The sequence below is a fragment of the Phocoena phocoena genome, chromosome 3 (assembly GCF_963924675.1).
Source record: "Phocoena phocoena chromosome 3, mPhoPho1.1, whole genome shotgun sequence".
NCBI lineage: Eukaryota > Metazoa > Chordata > Mammalia > Artiodactyla > Phocoenidae > Phocoena > Phocoena phocoena.
In genome coordinates this window covers 56,053,960-56,074,383 of record NC_089221.1, presented here as the reverse complement: position 1 = coordinate 56,074,383, position 20,424 = coordinate 56,053,960, and the positions used below count along the sequence as shown (strand labels likewise).

At 42.8% G+C, this 20,424-nt stretch overlaps 1 protein-coding gene across 2 annotated transcripts in view; it reads right to left on the bottom strand.

The window, feature by feature from the left end:
• OCLN (occludin) overlaps positions 1 to 18,668 on the bottom strand; it is a 45,191-nt gene extending 26,523 nt beyond the window's left edge. Inside the window, exons 1-4 of one of the 2 annotated variants that reach the window (XM_065873307.1) lie at positions 18,501 to 18,668; positions 12,024 to 12,140; positions 7,037 to 7,709; positions 2,996 to 3,157 (exon numbers count right to left, since the gene is read on the bottom strand). In XM_065873307.1, coding sequence (XP_065729379.1) covers positions 2,996 to 3,157; positions 7,037 to 7,709; positions 12,024 to 12,073 — 885 coding nt within the window. In that variant the 5' untranslated portion in view covers positions 12,074 to 12,140; positions 18,501 to 18,668. Of the gene's footprint in view, positions 1 to 2,995; positions 3,158 to 7,036; positions 7,710 to 12,023; positions 12,141 to 18,500 lie in introns of those variants that run through there. The other variant, XM_065873308.1, reaches the window with a different exon arrangement.
• Between the last annotated feature and the right edge of the window lie 1,756 nt (positions 18,669 to 20,424).

Sequence of the window (20,424 nt, the reverse complement as noted above, 5' to 3'; positions counted from 1 at the left end):
AACAACCTTAAAAATCCCTAAGAAGGCAGAGAAACCATTGTGCCGGAGATTCAGAGACAGGAAATTAGAAAATTACAAATTTTCTCATAGATAATACAAAAAGACTGAAATCTGCTTAAAACTCTGAAGGCTCGGCTGTTGAGGTGCCTTTGCTCTTGGGGTTCTTATCTTAAAGATTTTAAAATTCAAGAAAGCCAGTAGAATTTAATTATGAATGTCAGGATGTACCTACCCCAATGTGTAGGGAAGGAGTAAATTTAGTAGGTAATTGCTCCTTTAGTAAGTTTAGTAAGATACCACCCCCGCACCCCCAAACAACCCACTATTAGCTGTATGGAGAGTATCTTGTCTTAGTTCTCCACAATTAGAATTCAAATTTTAATTCTCATTTAGCACAAGTAATTAATTCTAGATTCTCTTCCATTATTTCAAGTGGAGATAATTTTTACGATATTACTTTCTAATGACCAAAAGGAAGAAAAAACACTAATCCACTCCACTGCCAGGCACTTTATTTTATTTTGCTTTATTTTCTAATTTGTAAATTTATTATTATTTTTTTTTGCCGTGCCACGCAGCTTGCAGGATCTTAGTTCCCCGACCAGGGATTGAACCCGGGCCCCGGCAGTGAAAGTGCCAAGTTCTAACCACTGGACTGCCAGGGAATTCCCCCACTTTATTTATTTATCTTATTGGAGTATAGTTGATTTACAATGTCGTGTTACTTTCTGCTATACGGCAAAGTGATTCAGTTATACATATACATATAGCCACTCTTTTTTAGATTCTTTTCCCATACTCTACTCAATACCCTGTAATGCCAGGCACTTCGGATGCAGCATCAAACATTTCCACTTGCGCAGCTGTGTTATCGGAGTGAAATCCATTCGAGCAGAATACTGCGTAAGAGCAGAGAAACCTGAAGAACAGTCTGCATCTGGTTGTGGAAGTAAGTTGAGGCAAGAATGAAAATGTGGGATTGAGTTCAGCAAAGCAAACCTGGGCAGGTGAAGGGAGAATGGAAGGCAAAGCACAATACCTGTGACTAAAACTGCCTCCCAATAGCTTACTTCCAATAGCCTTCCTTAGGCATTTGAGATGGGGGAACAAGGGAAAAGGAAATGAGGAATTTTCAAGTAATTAAGTACCACATAAAACATCAGTGTGCTCAAAATCCTATGTCTGCTATTCAACAGATGATTATTTAGTTTCATACGACAAAACATTTATTACTACAGAGAAACTATGATGTGTGAAACAACCTACAGGCTGGCTATCAAATTTCCAGGGATTCAGTGAGGAAGCATTATAAAAATAATGCCTCTTTAAAAGTTAAGCCTTTCTGGCTTTGTTGTCATCATCACCTCCATAAGTTATTATGGCTATCTTTTGTCAAATTATCCAAAGTACCCAGAACTTATTAAACCTTCATGACAGTAAAATCAGATGAGAAGCCGAAGTTCACTGGGACTCTAATATTACTGGCACTGGTCTCTCTTGAGTCAGTTTTTTAGGCTCTCAAAACCTTAAGTAAACAAATCCAACAGCCAGTGAAAACTGACACACCCAGAAACTCTCAGTGAAACCTTGACTTCGCAGTTCACAATAGACTGTCCTATTCCCTCTACAGGTGGCCTTGCCTGGAGCTAAAGGTCAAAAGAAAACAATCCCCAACACCTTCACATTTTACTGGTTTGGGGGGTGGGGATGAGGAAGAAAAAACAACAAGCAGGCTTCAAGGAGAGGTCGGGAACACGGGCACATACATACCATACCTTCTGTTTCTCCTGACTGCTTCGTCTTAGTACCTTAACTAGAAAAATTTCATCTACATTCAAATTTCTTCAAACATCAGATGGAGGATGCTAGAGCTAGGAGCCTTCAAGATGATCAGTATCTTCACCCCCAACCTGACCAGCAGGACCCACCCTCAGCCCACTCCGCTCTGCTCCCACGGGCCAAGACCAACCTACCCTGGAACCAGGGTCCAGGATTCTCAACTAACCTTCATGGCAAGAAACCAATCTGCTCAAAGAAACCTATGAAGGCAGATTCTGAGGCTGCTCTCAACAACATCCTGACAGAGTATTTCTAACAAAGTTTGGAACACCCCTAAAAACAGGTTAGCTATCAGAAACATGCATTTGGGAGGTATTTTTGGTAAGAGGGACTTTCTGCACTTCAGCAAATCGCATCATTTAGGAAGCCACCTACTGGTAGGATTAACAGTATATGAAAAAAAAAAATTGCCCTAATCTCTCTCTGCCTTCACTAAAGTATTTCATATGTCAATATTAGTACAGAATTAGCCCCTGTGATTCTCCAGGCTGTTCCACATGTAAAAAGTTTAAAGACCTGCCACCTGCTACCACCCCAAAAACACCCTTGCCAATCTTTTTTTTTTTTTTGCGGTATGTGGGCCTCTCACTGCTGTGGCCTCTCCTGTTGCAGAGCACAGGCTCCGGACGCGCAGGCTCAGCGGCCATGGCTCACGGGCCCAGCCGCTTCGCGGCATGTGGGATCTTCCTGGACCGGGGCACGAACCTGTGTCCCCTGCATCGGCAGGCGGACTCTCAACCACTGCGCCACCAGGGAAGCCCCCCTTGCCAATCTTGACCAAAGACAGTAAACATCCTGAGCACTGGTATTTACTTCCAAAACAATCAGCAGGCTAATAAAAAGGAAGGGGAGAGGAGATGTTTTTGTTTTCCAAAGCCACGTTATTTCCTTTGTGGTTTCTTTAAAAGCCATTTCTTCTCAGTGCCTAGATCCACTTCTTAGAAATAGAGATCTGGCTTTTACCCGTAGTAAAACCATGTCCACTCATCCCACTTTCTTAACATTCGAAGTAAAACGTGAGGCCACAACTTTTGCAATATACAAAGACAATAATTCTACAAATAAAGTTTCACAAAGCAGAATAGGTTAAATTTAGAGACAAATCTGGGGGTCTAATAAAAAACTGGACATTTACTGACTTTCTTAAAACACTTACCCACTCTTCGACATTGGGGGGTTGCTCATCATAAATACGTTCCTTGTCCCACAAAATATTTGACTTGTCATACCGGTCCATCTTTCTTCGAGTTTTCACAGCAAAGAAAATTATTAAAGCAAAAGCCACAATAACCATAAACGCCAGCACAATGGCAATGGCCTAAAAAGAGATTAAAGATATTGACATATTTAGCTTTTAATTGCTTACTTTATCCCAACCCACACTCTACAAATACCTAAGGCCCTACTAAATATCTGTTGTTTAACTGCTATAAAACTGATACAAATGGTTACATTTTAGAAATATAAAACCTAGCCCAAGCTAGTTCAGCTAAGGCTAGCAACACACACACACACACCAACCTTGATTCACACACACACACACAACCTTGATTCAATCCTTGGAATGAACATGAATCCCTGTTTTAGAATTATAGAAAACTAGTTCCAAAGCCTGAGCACCAAGGGGCCATATTTCCATAAACAGATGAGAATGCCCAATACATTAACTCATCACTGGTATACTTCTAAAAGGCTGGAAAATGTTATTCTCAGAAGTAGTTTTATTATTTTTTTAACATCTTTATTCGAGTATAATTGCTCTACAATGGTGTGTTAGCTTCTGCTTTATAACAAAGTGAATCAGTTACACATATACATATATCCCCATATCTCTTCCCTCTTGCATCTCCCTCCCTCCCTCCCACCCTCCCTATCCCACCCCTCTAGGTGGTCACAAAGCACCAGCTGTCAAAAGTAGTTTTAAATACCCAGTCATGCTTATAGCCTTGTTCGTAACACACGTCTGGCACAACTTTTGACACTGAATGTAAATTTCAGTCTTACCATAAATTATGCAGATACACTCTAACCAAGTTATAAATTAGAGAGAATGGGCTAATGATCCATTTAGTCTGTTAGGTTCCTCTGTTTTAGGTGTCTTTTGTGTGCTTACTAGAAGAGCCTGTGACAAGGAAACCCTACCCCTGACAGTTCTCCTAGTGTCTGACAGGTATGTTAAGTGGTACACTGGCCTGGAGGCACTTGGGAGTTGAGACAGGTACCAGGGCTCTGGCCTGGATGTCTGCTAACAGGTAAGAGGAAGCTCTCTTTGCAGCTGTCTATGTAACAGTGGTATCCTTTTTCAAAGAATACAGGTTTCGGGTAGTCAGAGGACTAAGAGGGATGTCAGTGTGATAAGAAAGGAATACCAGCCCTCAGCCCTATTTACCACAGACACTCTGAATGTCAACAACAAAACTCTGAAACCTACATTTCAGTCTTCAAAATAATGGTAGTTATTGGAGAAGGTCTAACCCCCAAAAAGTGACTCATTCTGGTAAAAGAATGAAAATTCCTGGGTCAGTGTAAGGAGAAAAGAAAAAGGAAAAAAGAATAGTAAGTTAGAAACATTTTCTTAATTAGGATGACTCCTGGTTACCGAAAGCAAGGTTCTCCACCCCACCTGCACATTTGAATCACCTGACAGCTTTTTGAAATACTGACTTACACAGTGAAAATTTGAAAACATTTTTATAAGAAATTAAAGAAGACCTAAGTAAATGAAAAGACACCCTATGTTCATGCATCAGAAGACTTATTGTAAAGATGACAATTCTTCTCCCAGCTAGGATTTTGAAGGATTGCATTGATCTACAAATTCAACACAATCCTTCAAAATTCTAGCTGGCTTTTTTGCAGAAATTGACAAGCTGATCCTAACATTCATATGAAAATGCAAGAGACCTAGAATCTAGCCAAAAGAATCTTGAAAAAGAAGAGCAAAGTTGGAGGACCCCCCACTTCCCAATTTCAAAATTGATGACAAAGCTACAGCAATCAAGAAGTGTGGTACTAAAGAGAACTCCCATATGACCCAGCAATCCCACTACTGGGCATATACCCTGAGAAAACCATAATTCAAAAAGAGTCATGTACCAAAATGTTCATTGCAGCTCTATTTACAATAGCCCGGAGATGGAAACAACCTAAGTGTCCATCATCGGATGAATGGATAAAGAAGATGTGGCACATATACAATGGAGTATTACTCAGCCATAAAAAGAAAAGAAATTGAGCTATTTGTAATGAGGTGGATAGACCTACAGTCTGTCATACAGAGTGAAGTAAGTCAGAAAGAAAAAGACAAATACCGTATGCTAACACATATATATGGAATTTAAGAAGAAAAAAATGTCATGAAGAACCTAGGGGTAAGACAGGAATAAAGACACAAACCTACTAGAGAACGGACTTGAGGATATGGGGAGGGGGAAAGGTAAGCTGTGACAAAGTGAGAGAGAGGCATGGACATATATACACTACCAAACGTAAGGTAGATAGCTAGTGGAAGCAGCCCCATAGCACAGGGAGATCAGCTTGGTGCTTTGTGACCGCCTGGAGGGGTGGGATAGGGAGAGTGGGAGGGAGGGAGACGCAAGAGGGAAGAGATATGGGAACATGTGTATAACTGATTCACTTTGTTATAAAGCAGAAACTAACACACCATTGTAAAGCAATTATATCCCAATAGATGTTAAAAAAAAAAAAGAAGTGTGATACTGACCTAAGGACAGAAACACAGGTAATGGAAACAAATTGAGAGTCTAGAAATAAATCGTCACATTTATGGTCAATTCATTTTTGACCAGGGCATGAAAATAACTCAATGGAGAAATAGTCCTTTCAACAAATAATACTAAGACAACTGGATATCCACATGTAAGAAATGTTGGACCCCTTCCTTATAACATGCCCCAAATTAACTCAAAATGGATCATGGACCTAACTGTTAAGAGCTAAAATTATAAAACTCTTAGAAGAAAACATATAGGAGTAAATCTTTGTGACCTCGAATTAGGCAAAGTGTTTTTAGATACAACACCCTTTTAGGGTGCAAAAGCAATGAAGCAAAATTAAATGAGACCTCACCAAAATTAAAAAACTTTTGTGCAAAGAACATCATCCAGAAAGTGAAAAGAGAATGACAAAAATGGAGAGAAAAATACTTGCAAATCTTATTATAAGGGACTTGTATCCAAATATATAAAATTTCTTACAACTTAATAAAAATCCAAATAGCCCAACTAAATAACGGGAAAAGATTCTGAATAACCATTTCTCCAAAGAAGATATACTAATAGCCAATAAGCACAAGAAAATATCATTAGCCATCAAGGAAATGCAAATCAAAACCAAAATGAGGTAACACTTCACACCCATTAGCATGGTTAGACTCAAACAGACAAAAACAATGCTGGGGGATGTGGAGAAACTGGAATCCTCATACATTTCTGGTAAATGTACAATAATGCAACCTCTTTGTAGAACAATGTGGCAGTTCCTCAAAAGGTTAAACGCAGAATCTCCATAAGACCCATCAATTCTACCCCTAGGTATATACTGAACTCAAGAGACATTAAAACATAAGTTTCACAGAAAAATTCGTAACAGCCAAGGTGGAAACAGCCCAAATGTCTGTTAACTGGCCAATAAATAAAATGTGGTGTATCCCCACAATGGAACGGTATTCAGCAATAAAAAGGAATGAAGTACTGGTACATGTTCTAACACGGATGAACCTTAAAACATTAATGCTAAGTGAAAGAAGCCAATCATACAAAAACACATATTGTATGAGTCTGCTTATATGAGATATCCAGAATGGGCAAAACCATAGAACAGGATTAGTGGTTTCTCGATCTGGGGACGGTTAGTGAAATGAGGAGTGACCGCTAATGAGGATGGGGGTTTTTCCTGGGGTAGTGAAAATGTTCTAAGATCAACTGTGGTGATGGTTGCACAGCTCTGTGAATATACTAAAAATACTGAACTGTATTTTAAATGGATGAATTGGATGGTATGTTAATCATACCTTAATAATGACACCCAGCCCTTCTCCCAGTTTCTGATTTAAATAGAAGTGGGGCGTGGCATCAATATTTTTTTAAACATTCCCAAAGCGAATCTATTAAGCATCCCAAGAGGAGAGCCTCTGACCCAAGGAAAGAGGGGAGAAAAGAAACAAAACTATCCCTACCTCCTGGGGATCCACCACACAGTAGTGATATAAATATTGATCCACATAGACTCCAGCAGCTGCAGGTGTATAAAACTGGTTGCAGAGGGCATATATTTGTGAACTGTAGAGAGACCCAGATGCCTGGGCAGTTGGGTTGACTCCCATTATATAGACAATTGTGGCAATAAACACCATAACGGCCAGGACAGCACTCACTATTATCACAGTCAAATAATATCTTCTTGTTCTAGATATTTCAGCTCTTATAACGCTGGTAACAAATATCACCAATGCAGCAATGAAACAAAAGGCAGCCATGGCCAGTAGAAATCCCTTTGCCGCTCTTGGATCTGTGTAGCCTCCTCCATAGCCATAACCGTAGCCATAACCATAGCCATATCCACTTCCGTAGCTACCAAAGCCACTTCCTCCATAAGGGTAGCCACCTCCCACTAAGGTTCCATAGCCTCTGTCCCAGGCAAGAGTGGAGGCAACACAGGCAAAAATGGCAATGCACATCACGATAATAAGCATAGACAGAATCCGAATCACTCCTGGAGGAGAGGTCCATTTGTAGAAGTGGAGAATTTCATCTTCCGGGTAGAAAGAATACGCTGGCTGAGAGAGCATTGGTCGAATGTGCATCTCTCCACCATATACGTCATTGCTTGGTGCATAATGATTGGGTTTGCTGAAAAGCACATGAAAATTTTAAGTTAGCCATTTTTAGTGGTGAGCAGAAAGAACAAATAAAGTACCTGGAATAATTTGAACAAACCACTGGCAAATAAAACTATGATTTGTACTGTTCCACTGTAATGGGGCAATCTGTATCCCCCCCCACCCCTACAAAATTCAAATATCAAAATCCTGACCCCCGGACTTACCCGGTGGCACAGTGGTTAAGAATCCACCTGCCAATGCAGGGGACACAGGTTCGAGCCCTGGTTTGGGAAGATCCCACACGCCGCGGAGCAGCTAAGCCCGTGCGCCACAACTGAGCCTGCGCTCCAGAGCCCACGAGCCACAACTACTGAGCCCGCGTGCCCAGAGCCCACACACCACAACGAAGAGTAGCCCCCGCTTGCCGCGACTAGAGAAAGCCCACGCGCAGCAACGAAGACTCAACACACCCAAAAATAAATAATTTTTTTTTTTTTTAAATCCTAACCCCCAATGTGATGGTATTAGGAGGTGGGGTCTCTGGGAAGTAATTAGGTCATGAGGGTGTAGCCCTCATAAATGGGATCAGTGCCCTTATGAAAGAGGCCCCAGAGAGCTCTCTCACCCCTTCTACAATGTGAGGATACAAGAAGTCTGCAATCTGGAAGATGGCCTCCACTAGAACTGGACCGTGTTGGCACCATACCTTGGGCTTCCAGCCTCCAGACTGTGAGAAATAAGTTTCTGTTGTTTATAAGCTACCCAGCCTATGGTACTCTATTACAGTAGCCCCAACTGACTCAGACACCCATTGAACAGTAAACATATCTGTGCACGATGCATCAAAATCACCTGGAGGGTTTGTTGGTCCTCATCCCCAGAGTTGTTGAGTCTGCAGGTCTGGGGTAGAACAAGTTTCTAGATGCTGCTGATGCCGCAGTCTGGAAACCATACATTGAGAATGACTACTTCGTTTCTACTGAACAGAGGTTCTCAAATGTTGCGGCATACTAGAATCACCTGGGGATGTATAAAATCCCCAGACGGAGCACTCCAGACCAGTTAAATCATAATCCCTGGGGACGGGACCCAGGGAGTTTAGAATAGTGGTATCAGCCCTTTTGCCTTTGTGACTGAAGACCGATTCCTTCAGACTTGACACTTACAGTGGCCTCCGCTGGGTCACGTGTAAATCCTGGCAGCCTCGCTCTCTTACCTAAGAATGCACATTCATTCACTTATCATTTAGTGGCTATTTACTGGAGCTGCCAGGCTGACGCCTGCTGGGCTCTGTGCTAGGTACTGGGGATACAACAGTGAACAGGACAGCCTCAGTCCAGGCCCATCACAGAGTACAGTCTGTCAGGGCAGTAAGACATTAAACGAAGCACTACATGAACTACAGCCAGTTACAGCAAGAGCTACAAAGTAGATCAATTACCAATGAGTGCTCATCAGAATGGTGGCTAATCAATCAGATCAGAATCTCCTTTATAAAAATACCTTGCAAACTCCAGTAATTTAACGATAAACACACAGCTTGTAACAGACACACTGATGCGTGGACACACTGAATCTAAAACCTGTGGGCCCTGGCGAGGCAAAATTCAATTCCTAAACCAACTAAAGCCCTTTTGTTTTTGTCATTATTTCTATAGACCGCCTTCTTCACTCCAAAGGAGACGTCTTACTAGTGGGTGCCACTAACCATAGGAATTAGAATTACCCGAGTACCGTAAATGAGAATGAAAAGGAAATGGAGAAACTGGAGAGAACAATGAAAATGTCAAGAAAGAAAACCCGGTAAAACATTCTACTTAGATACTTGGGCTGTTTCCATTTGGGGCTGTCATGAACAGCGTAGCTCTGACACAGTCTCCAACATACATCCTGGTACACACAGGCACTTTTTTTTAGGGTATATATCCAGGAGTAGAATTTCTGGGTCAAATTTTTTTTTTAATTTTCAGCTCTACTAGACAATGTCAAACTGTTTTCCAAAGTGACGGATTCACTTATACTCCCATGAACACCGCAATGTTCACAGAAACATTGCTTATGATAACCCCAAGCTGCAGTGCCTACAGTGCCATGGGTAACTGTGATACAGCCTCACAATGGAATGCTACAGAGCTGTGCTATTGTGACAGCCGCTAGCCGCACAGATGGATGGAGCACTTGAAATGCGGCCAGTCCCAACTGAGATGTGCTGTGAAATGTAAAACACAAAGTGCTCATAGTATGAGGGAAGAATGTAACATCAGCAGGAGAGAACCCTAGTATTGACTACGACTTTGAGTGATAATGATGTATCAATGTAGGTTCCTCAATTGTAACAAATGCACCACTCTGGTGGGGATGTTGATAATGGGGAAGCTATGCATGTGTGGGCAGGGGACCTACAGGAAATCTCTGTATGTGCCTCTCAATTGTGCTGTGAACCTAGAACTGCTTTAAAAAATAAAGACTGCTAAAAAAAGAATATAAACTATCTTGTAAACCAATGTTTATATCAATCACATGTTGAAATGATAACATTTTGGATATATTAAGTGAAATATATTAAAATTAATTTCTTTTATTTTTAATATGGTTACAAGAAAACATGAAACTACATATATGGCTCGCACTATATTTCTTTAGCACTGCTCTGAAGCAAAAAAATGAACTACAAATTCATGTAGATAAATCTTACAAGTTGAAAGAAACAAAGCAGAAAAGAATACATACAGCATATTATGTTCATACAAAGTTTAAGAACAAGTAAAACTAAACCATATTGTTCAGGATGTACAAAGTGGTAAAATAATAGAGAAAAGCAAGTGATGTCCACATGTCAGAACAGTGGTTTCCACAGGAAGGAGAGGACACAGGCAAAGACTGAGGTGCTCTATTTCTTGACTGAGATGATTATTTTGCTTTGTATTTATTCATCATTTTATATGCATGTTCTGTGCCCTTTTCTATATGTATATTTCACCACTGTTTACAAAAATAAGTATGAGGTTAATGGAGCACTACTCAGGTACTATATTCTCCAGCATATCTCATTGCCATAAACAACTGTGTCCCTACCACATTCAGGTATCGGTCAGGAGGCTATGTAATAGAAGCACATCCTCTTACTACAGTTATCAGAGTTAACGCTACAAACTACTTAAAGGAGGAAACCTCTATCAATGTTTGACAGAAAATTTAAAACTTAAGAATTCATTGTTAAATCTCCAAATGGCTAAAGACACCAAGAACCCTCAACTTTGTTTCTTGTTTTAATATAATTAAGGAATCACTTAAAATTAACAATGTGGAAAACATTATTGTTAAGTGAAAGAAGTCAGTCACAAAAGACCAAACATTGTATGATTCCATTTCTATGAAATATCCAGAATGGACAAATCTAGAAACAAAGTGGACTGGTGGTTGCCTAGTACTGGGGGGAAATGGGGAATGACCGCTAATGGATAGAGGGGTTTCTTTGGGAAGGGGATGATGAAAATATTCTAAAACTGATTGTGGTAATGGTTGCACAAGTCTGTGAATACACCCAAACCAATGAACTGCCCATTCTAAATGGGTGAATTGTAAGGTGTGTGAATTATATCTCAATAAAGGTGTTATTTGAAAAACTGACAATCTATTGCCAACAGTCACCTAAATAAGGTATTAATATGGAAGCTTCATACCACTGGTGAAAAACAAAAAGGGGGCTTCCCTGGTGGCGCAGTGGTTGAGAGTCCGCCTGCCGATGCAGGGGACACGGGTCCATGCCCCGGTCCGGGAAGATCCCACATGCCGCGGAGCGGCTGGGCCCGTGAGCCATGGCCGCTGAGCCTGTGCGTCCGGAGCCTGTGCTCCGCAACGGGAGAGGCCACAGCAGTGAGAGGCCCGCGTACCACACACACACACACACACACACACACACACACACACACACACACACACAAATCAAGTGATAATAGCTCCCACTGCAGAAAAAAACTGTCATCCTGGAAGTTATAGGTAAGAGGGAAACTCACTCTTCACCACATACCCTTTGGTTCAATTTGATTTTACAAATCAACCAAACACATAACAGTTTTATTTTATTTTATTTTATTCTATTCTACTGTTTTATTTTATAGCAAACACATAACAGATGAAAGTTTCAACTACACCTTTTTTTTTTTTAAACATGTAATAGACTTTAAAAAAAAGAAAAGGGGAATTCCCTGGTGGTCCAGTGGTTAGGACTCCATGCTCTCACTGCCGAGGGCCTGGGTTCAATCCCTGGTCAGGGAACTCAAATCCCACAAGCTGCGAGGCTCGGTCAAAGAAAAAGAAAAAGACTTACGTATTTACTTACAATTCATCAGGTCTGTAAGGAGGTGGACTTTCAAAAGGCCTGGATGACATGGCTGATGTCAGTGGTCACCTGATCTTCAGGATGAGCAATGCCCCGCAGCTCCCAAGATAGGCCAATCTAAGCAACATAAGTAGGGTAATGACATTACTACTGAGCTCATAGTTTCCCTGCATCACTAAGAAAACTAGTGATACCGATCTCAAGTAACCTCTCACTCCTTGGTTATTTCTCTTGTCCTTTCCACTGTCATTTTTACACACTGGACCATTAATTCTTTGAGCACAAGAAATCACTGAGTGTAGGCCTCATTTGGCCTGGTAGTCCTCAGGGCACCTAGCATCGTGCTCTGCACATCACTGGCATATGAATATTGTTTAAACTTGAAATTTAAAGTTGCAATAATGAAAATTTCACAAAGGTTTTTACAGCATAGGCAAAAGTGGTATTTTTTAAAAATAGTCACCTCAAAGAACACAAATATAGATGCATAAAAGAGAAAATTTCTTAAAATACATTTATTCTGTCTCATATTACTTTTCAAAGTTCATATAAAATGAGATGCATATGGAAGTGCATACATAGCTGTGTCCAGCATATACCAGCCCTTCAATGTTAATTAAAGCATAATCTGGTTTAAAAGTATGCTTTTCTCATTAAAAAGGGTTACAAAAAGCATCTATAAATAGGACGATTATGGACACTTTTCCCTTATCTCCTTTTCCAAGTCTTCAAAATGGAATATAATTTTCAAAAAAGGAAAAACATCAAACACACACTGTATTAAAGAGTCCTCTTCACTAAGAAAAGCAGAATACTTTTCTTCTAAGATTCCTCAGAACAAAAATCCCTGAACATCTGAGAGGCAATTTCACTCAATCAACAAGTATTTATTAAATGCCTACGCTGTACCATAGGAGCCTGTGGAAGTTAAGTATGAGACCAAGTTCTCCCGAAGGTCACGCACAAAGAAAACAGCATCTACAACAGGCATTATTTAGGGCTGAACTACACGATTAACTGCAGTTTGGAGATAACAGGGAAGACTTAGCAAGAAAGAGCCAGAAGCTTGGGGGTGGATGGTGGGAAGGACATGAGAAAGATCTATAACCTGAGTATATTAAAGTGTCTAATATTTTTTCCTTTTCAAATAAGGGTCGTGTAATCATACATTACTAGGTTTGCAACAGTAAATCAATTCAAACCCTTTAAACTTTGTTCTTTCAAATCAACAGCAACTATCCTCCACAACCTTAAGAATAGTCAATTACAAATTTCTCAAAGAAAATTTGTGCCAAAGAGGGGGATAATCCTCACCTCTGGACTGGGATAAATAGGTTAAGATAATGTATTAAAGAACATGAGCAAAAAGCATTTACAGCAAGGTGATTATTCTGAAGGTGAGAAATTTCAGTGTTTAGGCACTTAGGTATATTGTATCCATTTTCAAATACTGGTGGCAGGATAAATGATTTTAAATACGTAAAACTCAATTTTTAAAAACTAATAGTATAAGTACTAGATAACAGAAATCTGGCTTAATAACTGTTCATTTTTATAAGTGTATTTCCTTGATCAGAATTTCAACAAAAGTTAACAAGCTATCCCAAACTTATCCAGTATTTACAGAGTTAGTGCTTAGATCTAGGAATGATACAGTTACTAAAAAGAAACAAATCTATAAAAAAAATAAAATCAAAAAAAGAAAAGAAAGAAACAAACCCCTGCAGAACCGTGAAATCTGAACATCATGTTCCAACTAGGTGCCTCTCCAGGAGGTAGACTTAGATTGTTAAAGATCTAGAAAAACTATGTCCTAGGACAAATGACTGGAAAAACAGGAAATGTTTGGCCTGGAGAACTCAACATTAGAAGGACCACTATGGGGCTTCTCTGGTGGCGCAGTGGTTGAGAGTCCGCCTGCCGATGCAGGGGACACGGGTTCGTGCCTCGGTCCAGGAGGATCCCACATGCCGCGGAGCGGCTGGGCCCGTGAGCCGTGGCCGCTGAGCCTGAGTGTCCGGAGCCTATGCTCCACAACGGGAGAGGCCACAGCAGTGAGAGGCCCGCGTACCGCAAAAAAAAAAAAGGACCACTATAGCAGTCTTCAAATAGCTGTAGAGCTGTCTTTGTAGTCCTAGAAATGGTTCCTTTAAAAGAATAAAAACACTCCAGAGGGTCAGATCTCATCTCAATGTTAGGAAGTCTCTCCACACACCCTCCCAAAATAACAAATAACAATCTGACCTCATGCCATTTATGCCAGGCTTGTTTGGTATTTGCAGGGGGTGGGGAGAAGTGGACTGGAGGACTTCTAAGGTATCTTTCAAGGCAGCCTGTGACTGGGTTTTAAGGTAAGGCAATAGGAAAGAGAGGACCAAGAACGCTGCCCAATGCCCAGCACGGCAACATTAACAAATCTGGTCAATAAGTGTATGCTGAATGAAGGAAAAAATGAGAAGTGAAAGGCCACAGGATCTGGCTGAAGGGGCTCACTGGTCACCTTCACAGAACCTTCGCAGAAACTGTGTCGTAAGAATGATAGGGACATAAGTCAAACACCTGACTCAGAGTCAGGGCCAAAAGGGAAGCAGTTGATCCTTACTGAATATGTTAAGTTGATGTTAAAGAATAAAAAAGTTCTCTCTTTGAAAATATTTACTGGCCAAAAAAATCTTAGAAAACTAAGTTAAGATAAAAAAGGAAAGCCTGGGACTTCGTGGTGGCACAGTGTATGAGACTTCACACTCCCAATGCAGGGGGCCCGGGTTCGATCCCTGGTCAGGGAACTAGATCCCACATGTGTGCAGCAACTAAGAATTTGCATGCCGCAACTAAGGAGCCCATGTGCCGCAGCTGAGAAGCCCGCCGGCTGCAACTAAGACCTGACGCAACCAAATAAAAATAAATAAATAAATATTTTTAAAAAAGGAAAGCCTGAAAATGCTATGCTTCAAAAGTATTCTTTAAAGCAAACTGTCGGGCTTCCCTGGTGAAGCAGTGGCTGAGAATCTACCTGCCAATGCAGGGGACACGGGTTCGAGCCCTGGTCTGGGAAGATCCCGCATGCCGCGGAGCAACTGGGCACGTGAGCCACAACTACTGAGCCTGTGCGTCTGGAGCCTGTGCTCCGCAATAAGAGAGGTGGTGATAGTGAGAGGCCCGTGCACGGTGATGAAGAGTGGCCCCCCCTTGCCACAACTAGAGAAAGCCCTCGCACAGAAACGAAGACCCAACACAGCCATAAATAAATAAATAAAGCAAACTGTCAACAAGTAAAAATAAACACTACTATATTTAAGGGCAGTCTGTTCCCTTTTGATCACATACCTTTCATTAATTTGCTTTTAAGAAGTTGTTTATGTTTATATTAAATGATTCTATTTACATTTTGAAATTAGGCAGATTTTGAAATGGACTAGCTCTGAGTCAGAAACCACATTTTAAATTAGCTCTCCAGATGATTTTTAACCACGCCATATATTTTGAGAATCATTGCCTAGAATAAAGGCATCAATCCAAGGAGGGCCTTGATCTTGAGGGTTTCCTGTTTAGAACGCCCAGATCTTTACGTGGCAGGAAACTCCCGATCAGGTCGCAGCTCAAATGTCACCTCCTCAGAGATGTCCTCCCGGTTACTCATTCCATCCACCAAACCAATTTATTTTCAGAGCAAATTTCCCCTCTAATTATTTCTTTCTTTCTTTCTTTTAAACTGCTACCATCTCCACCCCAAAAGGAATACCAGCTTCCCAAGCACTTAAATGTCTGTCTTGATCATCATTCTTATTCCTGATCCCTAGATCCAGTCCCTGGTACAAAAGGATGCTCAATCAATATTTAATTTATAAAATCAACAGCCCAAATTAGAGTTGGGATTTCAATCCAGCAGTGAATACCTTGAAGCTCTTCACGTAACTAACACCCAGGAAATACAATCCTTCAAGTTAAGTTCAACAAAAGTAGTTAAGTGCTTACAGTGTGAGGGAAAGGGAGAAAAAAGGGTCAGACTCACAACTGTACAGGCATCACCTGGGAACTTATTAGAAAGGCAGAATTCCAGGCTCCACCTTTGACCTATGAATCAGAATCTGTATTTTAATAAGATCCCCAGATGATTCATACCACATTCAAGACTGGAAAGCATGAAGGTACAGAACAGCTGCAACCCTGGAGGCAAATTTTGTGGAAAGGTGTAACAATGGTCTTTTTACTCCAATAGTTCCATAAATAGTAATGTGGATGAAAAAAGCCCACTAAAATTCTAATCAAGTAAGCCTTGAAATGCAACTAAAGAAAACTTCCCTCTGGGAGGTTCCTGGGAAGGTGAAAGACATACCAGTTACTTTATGTGGTTGAAAGCAATCTTCTATCATTTTGAAAGGGCAATAACTACAGCATTATCTTTGGAAGAAAACAGGAAGAGTTTTACCTTTACATCAAGCAAGATGGGGAACACTTATATGAGGCCATAAGGACTAGTCAAAGGTAGAGAATTCCAGAAAAACTCCCCAAATCTGGTTCTCACTCTGGAATATCAAGGACTGTGGCTTTAATGATATACCTTTCCTGATTAGCTGAAGTAGTTTTCAAGCCAGCCCATTTGTAACATGTTTTCCCTACCCGGTGTTTACTCACTTTTAAAATGGAGTTCTAATAAGATCTAGCTTTTAGAAATGCTGGGGTGATTACATGATATAAAGCACAACAGGCTTTTAGCACAGTGCCTTACACATAGGAGGCAATGCTCATCGTTTCCCTAAATTGCCTGGAAGTTGTGGAAATCTCGCTCTCCTCCCCGCCATACTCTAACAAAGAAGGTGCCTAATAATCAAATAAATGCAGAACTACAAAAAAAAAAAGGCTACTGCTTTGTCCGAGGAGTTATCAATTACTGTGGCGCCACCTTTTAAAATGTCTATTTTAAAACACCAGGAAGAGAAAATAAAGATTCAATACGTACAGTGCAAAAGGAAACACTGCTACACTAGGGAATACACAGTTTGAGAAATCCACCTCTGTCTGGAAAGAACCAGTTTTCAATCACAAAAAACACAAGTGCCTTAACGGGAAGGGATTCTCTTTTCCCGGGATCCCAATAATACACCTGTTGTGTGCGAGGGCCACACACTAACCTGGAAGGCTGCCTCCTCCCAGCCCTGAGTCATTTCCCAGGTGGGTAGGTTGCCCGGCCAGCCCCAGGGCCGGCCCGAGGATGCCGTGCCTCTCCTCCGGCTCAGCTGCTTCACCTGGGACACGAGGGGCTTGGGCTTGCTCTCCCAGCCGTAAGGTGCAGAGGCCATTTTGGCCCCCTCATCCCACCTGCCCCGCACACTTCCTCAAACGCAGGCAACATGTCGGCTGCGCGCGGGGCCTGCCCTTCCCGGGGTCTCAAGACCCGGCGGCCTGGCCGAGAGCAGGTCCCGGCGGCCGTGCGCCCCCGCAGCGCCCAGGAGCACCCCGGACGGTGCGCGCCCGCGCTGGCCGAGCAGGGACTGCCCCGAGGCAGGTCCGCCCGTCTGGCGGCGGCCTTTAGGTCACGGGTGAGAATCCCATGCGTGAGCGGCTTCCCTCGAAGTACAGCTTCATTCGAAATTAAATCCCCGCCCCCCAGCATAAATCGACGCGGGCTCACACAGCTCCCACCAAGGGGGTTGAAAACAGCCGATCGGCCCACCCCAGGTCTCCAGGAATACTGCACGGATTAAACCCGGCCACCCCCTCTCCTCCAGGGACACCCAAAGCGAGTGGGATGGGGGCGGAGAACAGCAGGCTCCCCTCGGAGTCCGAGCCGCCCCGCCCCGGCCAGCGAGCTGCCCCCTTGCTCCAGCTTTCAAGCTCAGGGCCCTCTGCCCGAGGACCTCCCAGAACCGCAGCCCGGAGAGCTGGGCGCAGGATTCTAGTTGTTCACCAACCTCCCGCCAGCCCCCAGGAAAGCGAAAAGTTGCCCACGCCGCCTAGACACTGGTGGCTTTAAGCGTTTCCGTCGAAGGAGCTGACGGGCGGCTCCAAGCGGCCCCTCGCCCCTGGGAGGCAGCCTCCAAGTTCGCCCGGCGCGGCTCTCTCCGCCGCCCCATGCCTCTCCGGTTCCCGCGAGTCCCAGCCCAGGAGCGAAACCGCCACCGAAACCAGCGCTGGGCGTCCTCCCCCTGCGCCTTCCCTACAAGACCGGGGGGCCTTGGTCCCCCCGTGCGACCCAGGCGCCGTGCCCAGCTCTCACCTCCTCACTGCAGCCGGGCCCAACCCACCAAGGACGGCGGGAGCCCAGGAGCGCGCTCACCTGGAGGGCGCACCTGACGACGTGCAGACCGCCAGCTCTCAGCCGAGACTCCGCAGGGGACCCAGCCCTCCTCCTCTCCCTCCCCTCCGCCCCACCCCCACCCTCCCCGCCGTCCTGCCCCCGGGCATGCGCACCAACCCCAGGCCCGGGGGCGGGAGGTTCGTGGCCACGCGCCGGCGAGCCGCGCCGGCGAGCCCCACCTGCTGCGCCCGGCTCGGGCTCCTCGGCGATCTGGCTAGTTCTACCCGGAGTCCCGGCGCCTCCGCCAGAGGAAGGAGAAGCGGAGAGGTGGACAATAGCGAGAAGGAGTGGTGTGGCGGCCTCCTCCCTCTGTGACCCATTCACCTGAAACTCCGATGGGAGAGGGAAGGGAGCGGTGTAGAAGGAGGCGGGAGGAACCGGCCTTTCCCCGCACACCCCTGCTGCTCCCGGCCTTAAAGGAACAGCGCGGCGTTTCTGCCCGGGTGGGCAGGGACGGAGACCAGAGGGGCGGCGTGGGGTGGAGGCTTGGGCTCCCCGAGGGTGGAGGGTAGTCGTGGACCACTCTAGGGAGCGCTCGGAGGTCCGCGGGCTTCGGGTGGTACTGCGGAGTGTTTGGCGTGTGAGGTCTGGAGGGGACCGTTCCTCCTGACGAGTGTTCAAGGGTGCTCAAAACTTTGGCAGGAAAAGCACGACCTGACACAAAACTTTCCTGCTCCAAAAATTTGGTTAAAGTTTTGTTGGAAAGAAGCATCTAGATGTGGGAGATTTTCAAAACTCATGCGTAAATTTAGGAACTGTTTCTGAATCTCTGGATCCAGAAAAAGACCATTACTCGGTGGTTCAGTGAAGGTGACGTATTGCAGATACTGGTGTCGGTAAATTTGCCATCAAAAATTCAGTGTATACTAAGATATACCTTATTACCATTTCAGGGTCCTCTGCCCTTTCTCCCCAAATTTAACTATGGCATGACTGAGAGTCTGCCCTTGAGGGGATTTAAACTATTTGAATATTCTCTGAGGCTTAAGGAAAAAGAAAAAAAAAAGCCCTAGTTCTGTGTGCTCTGTTCTACTTCTTGATCTGGAGGCTGTTTCCAAAGGAGTGTTCAATTTAGGGAAACTCATAGTCTACACTTAACGATGTGTACACTTATCTATATGTTGTATTTCAATATAAAAAAATTGCACTGCTGAATGGGACAGTTTTAGTTCTTGCTATTTAAGTGTCTGCATATTGAAGGCTAGAATTTAGGTTTCTTAAATCCTGCTTCGCTTTGTGTTCCAATCTGGAATGTCAGCATTGCTACATTCAGTCCAATCCCACCCACTTCTCAACCTCTAATTAAGTGGTTAGAGATGTGACTTTGCCATACATTAGATCTCAAGGCACAATTCAACACTTAAGGAAGTAAAACCATTATATAAATATAAAGTATTTAAAATGATGACAGCCTTAATGAGTAATTAATCTGATTGGTTTTCTTTGTGGAAGTCATTGCTGCAATTACTTTAATATGACTATGTAGTTTTTGAATGATGCAGTTTAAATTGGTATTGTTAACACTGGGGAAGTCAGGTTAATCCTCTTAAGTTCCCTGTCAGATTACTGAAATCTCCAAACATTCCACTTGGTTTATAATTAAACAAGGGAACATTTCCTAATACTCTTACATTTATAAACACATGTCTTATTTTATAGTGTACTTTTGACTTGTTCTGAAGAGAACTTAAGTTTTTTTCCCCACTTTTCAGAAATTGAAATACATTTCATATACTGTAAAATTCGCCCTTAATTTTAAAGTGTGTATATAATTCAGTGGGTTTTAGTATATTCACAAGGCTGTACAATTATCACCACTAATTCCAGAACATTTGCATCACTGAAAAAGTCTATTAGGAGTCTCTCTTCATTTCCTCTTGCCTCTAAACCCTGGCATCCACTGATCTACTTTCTGTCTCTCTTGATTTGCCCATTCTGGACATTTTATACTAACTGTTAATATAATATGTGACCTTTTGTGTCTGGATTCTTTCACTTAGCATAATGCTTTCAAGTTTTATTCATGTTATAGTTCCTACCGGTAAATCATTCCTTTTTATGACTCAATAATATTCCATTGCATGGATATACCACATTTTATTT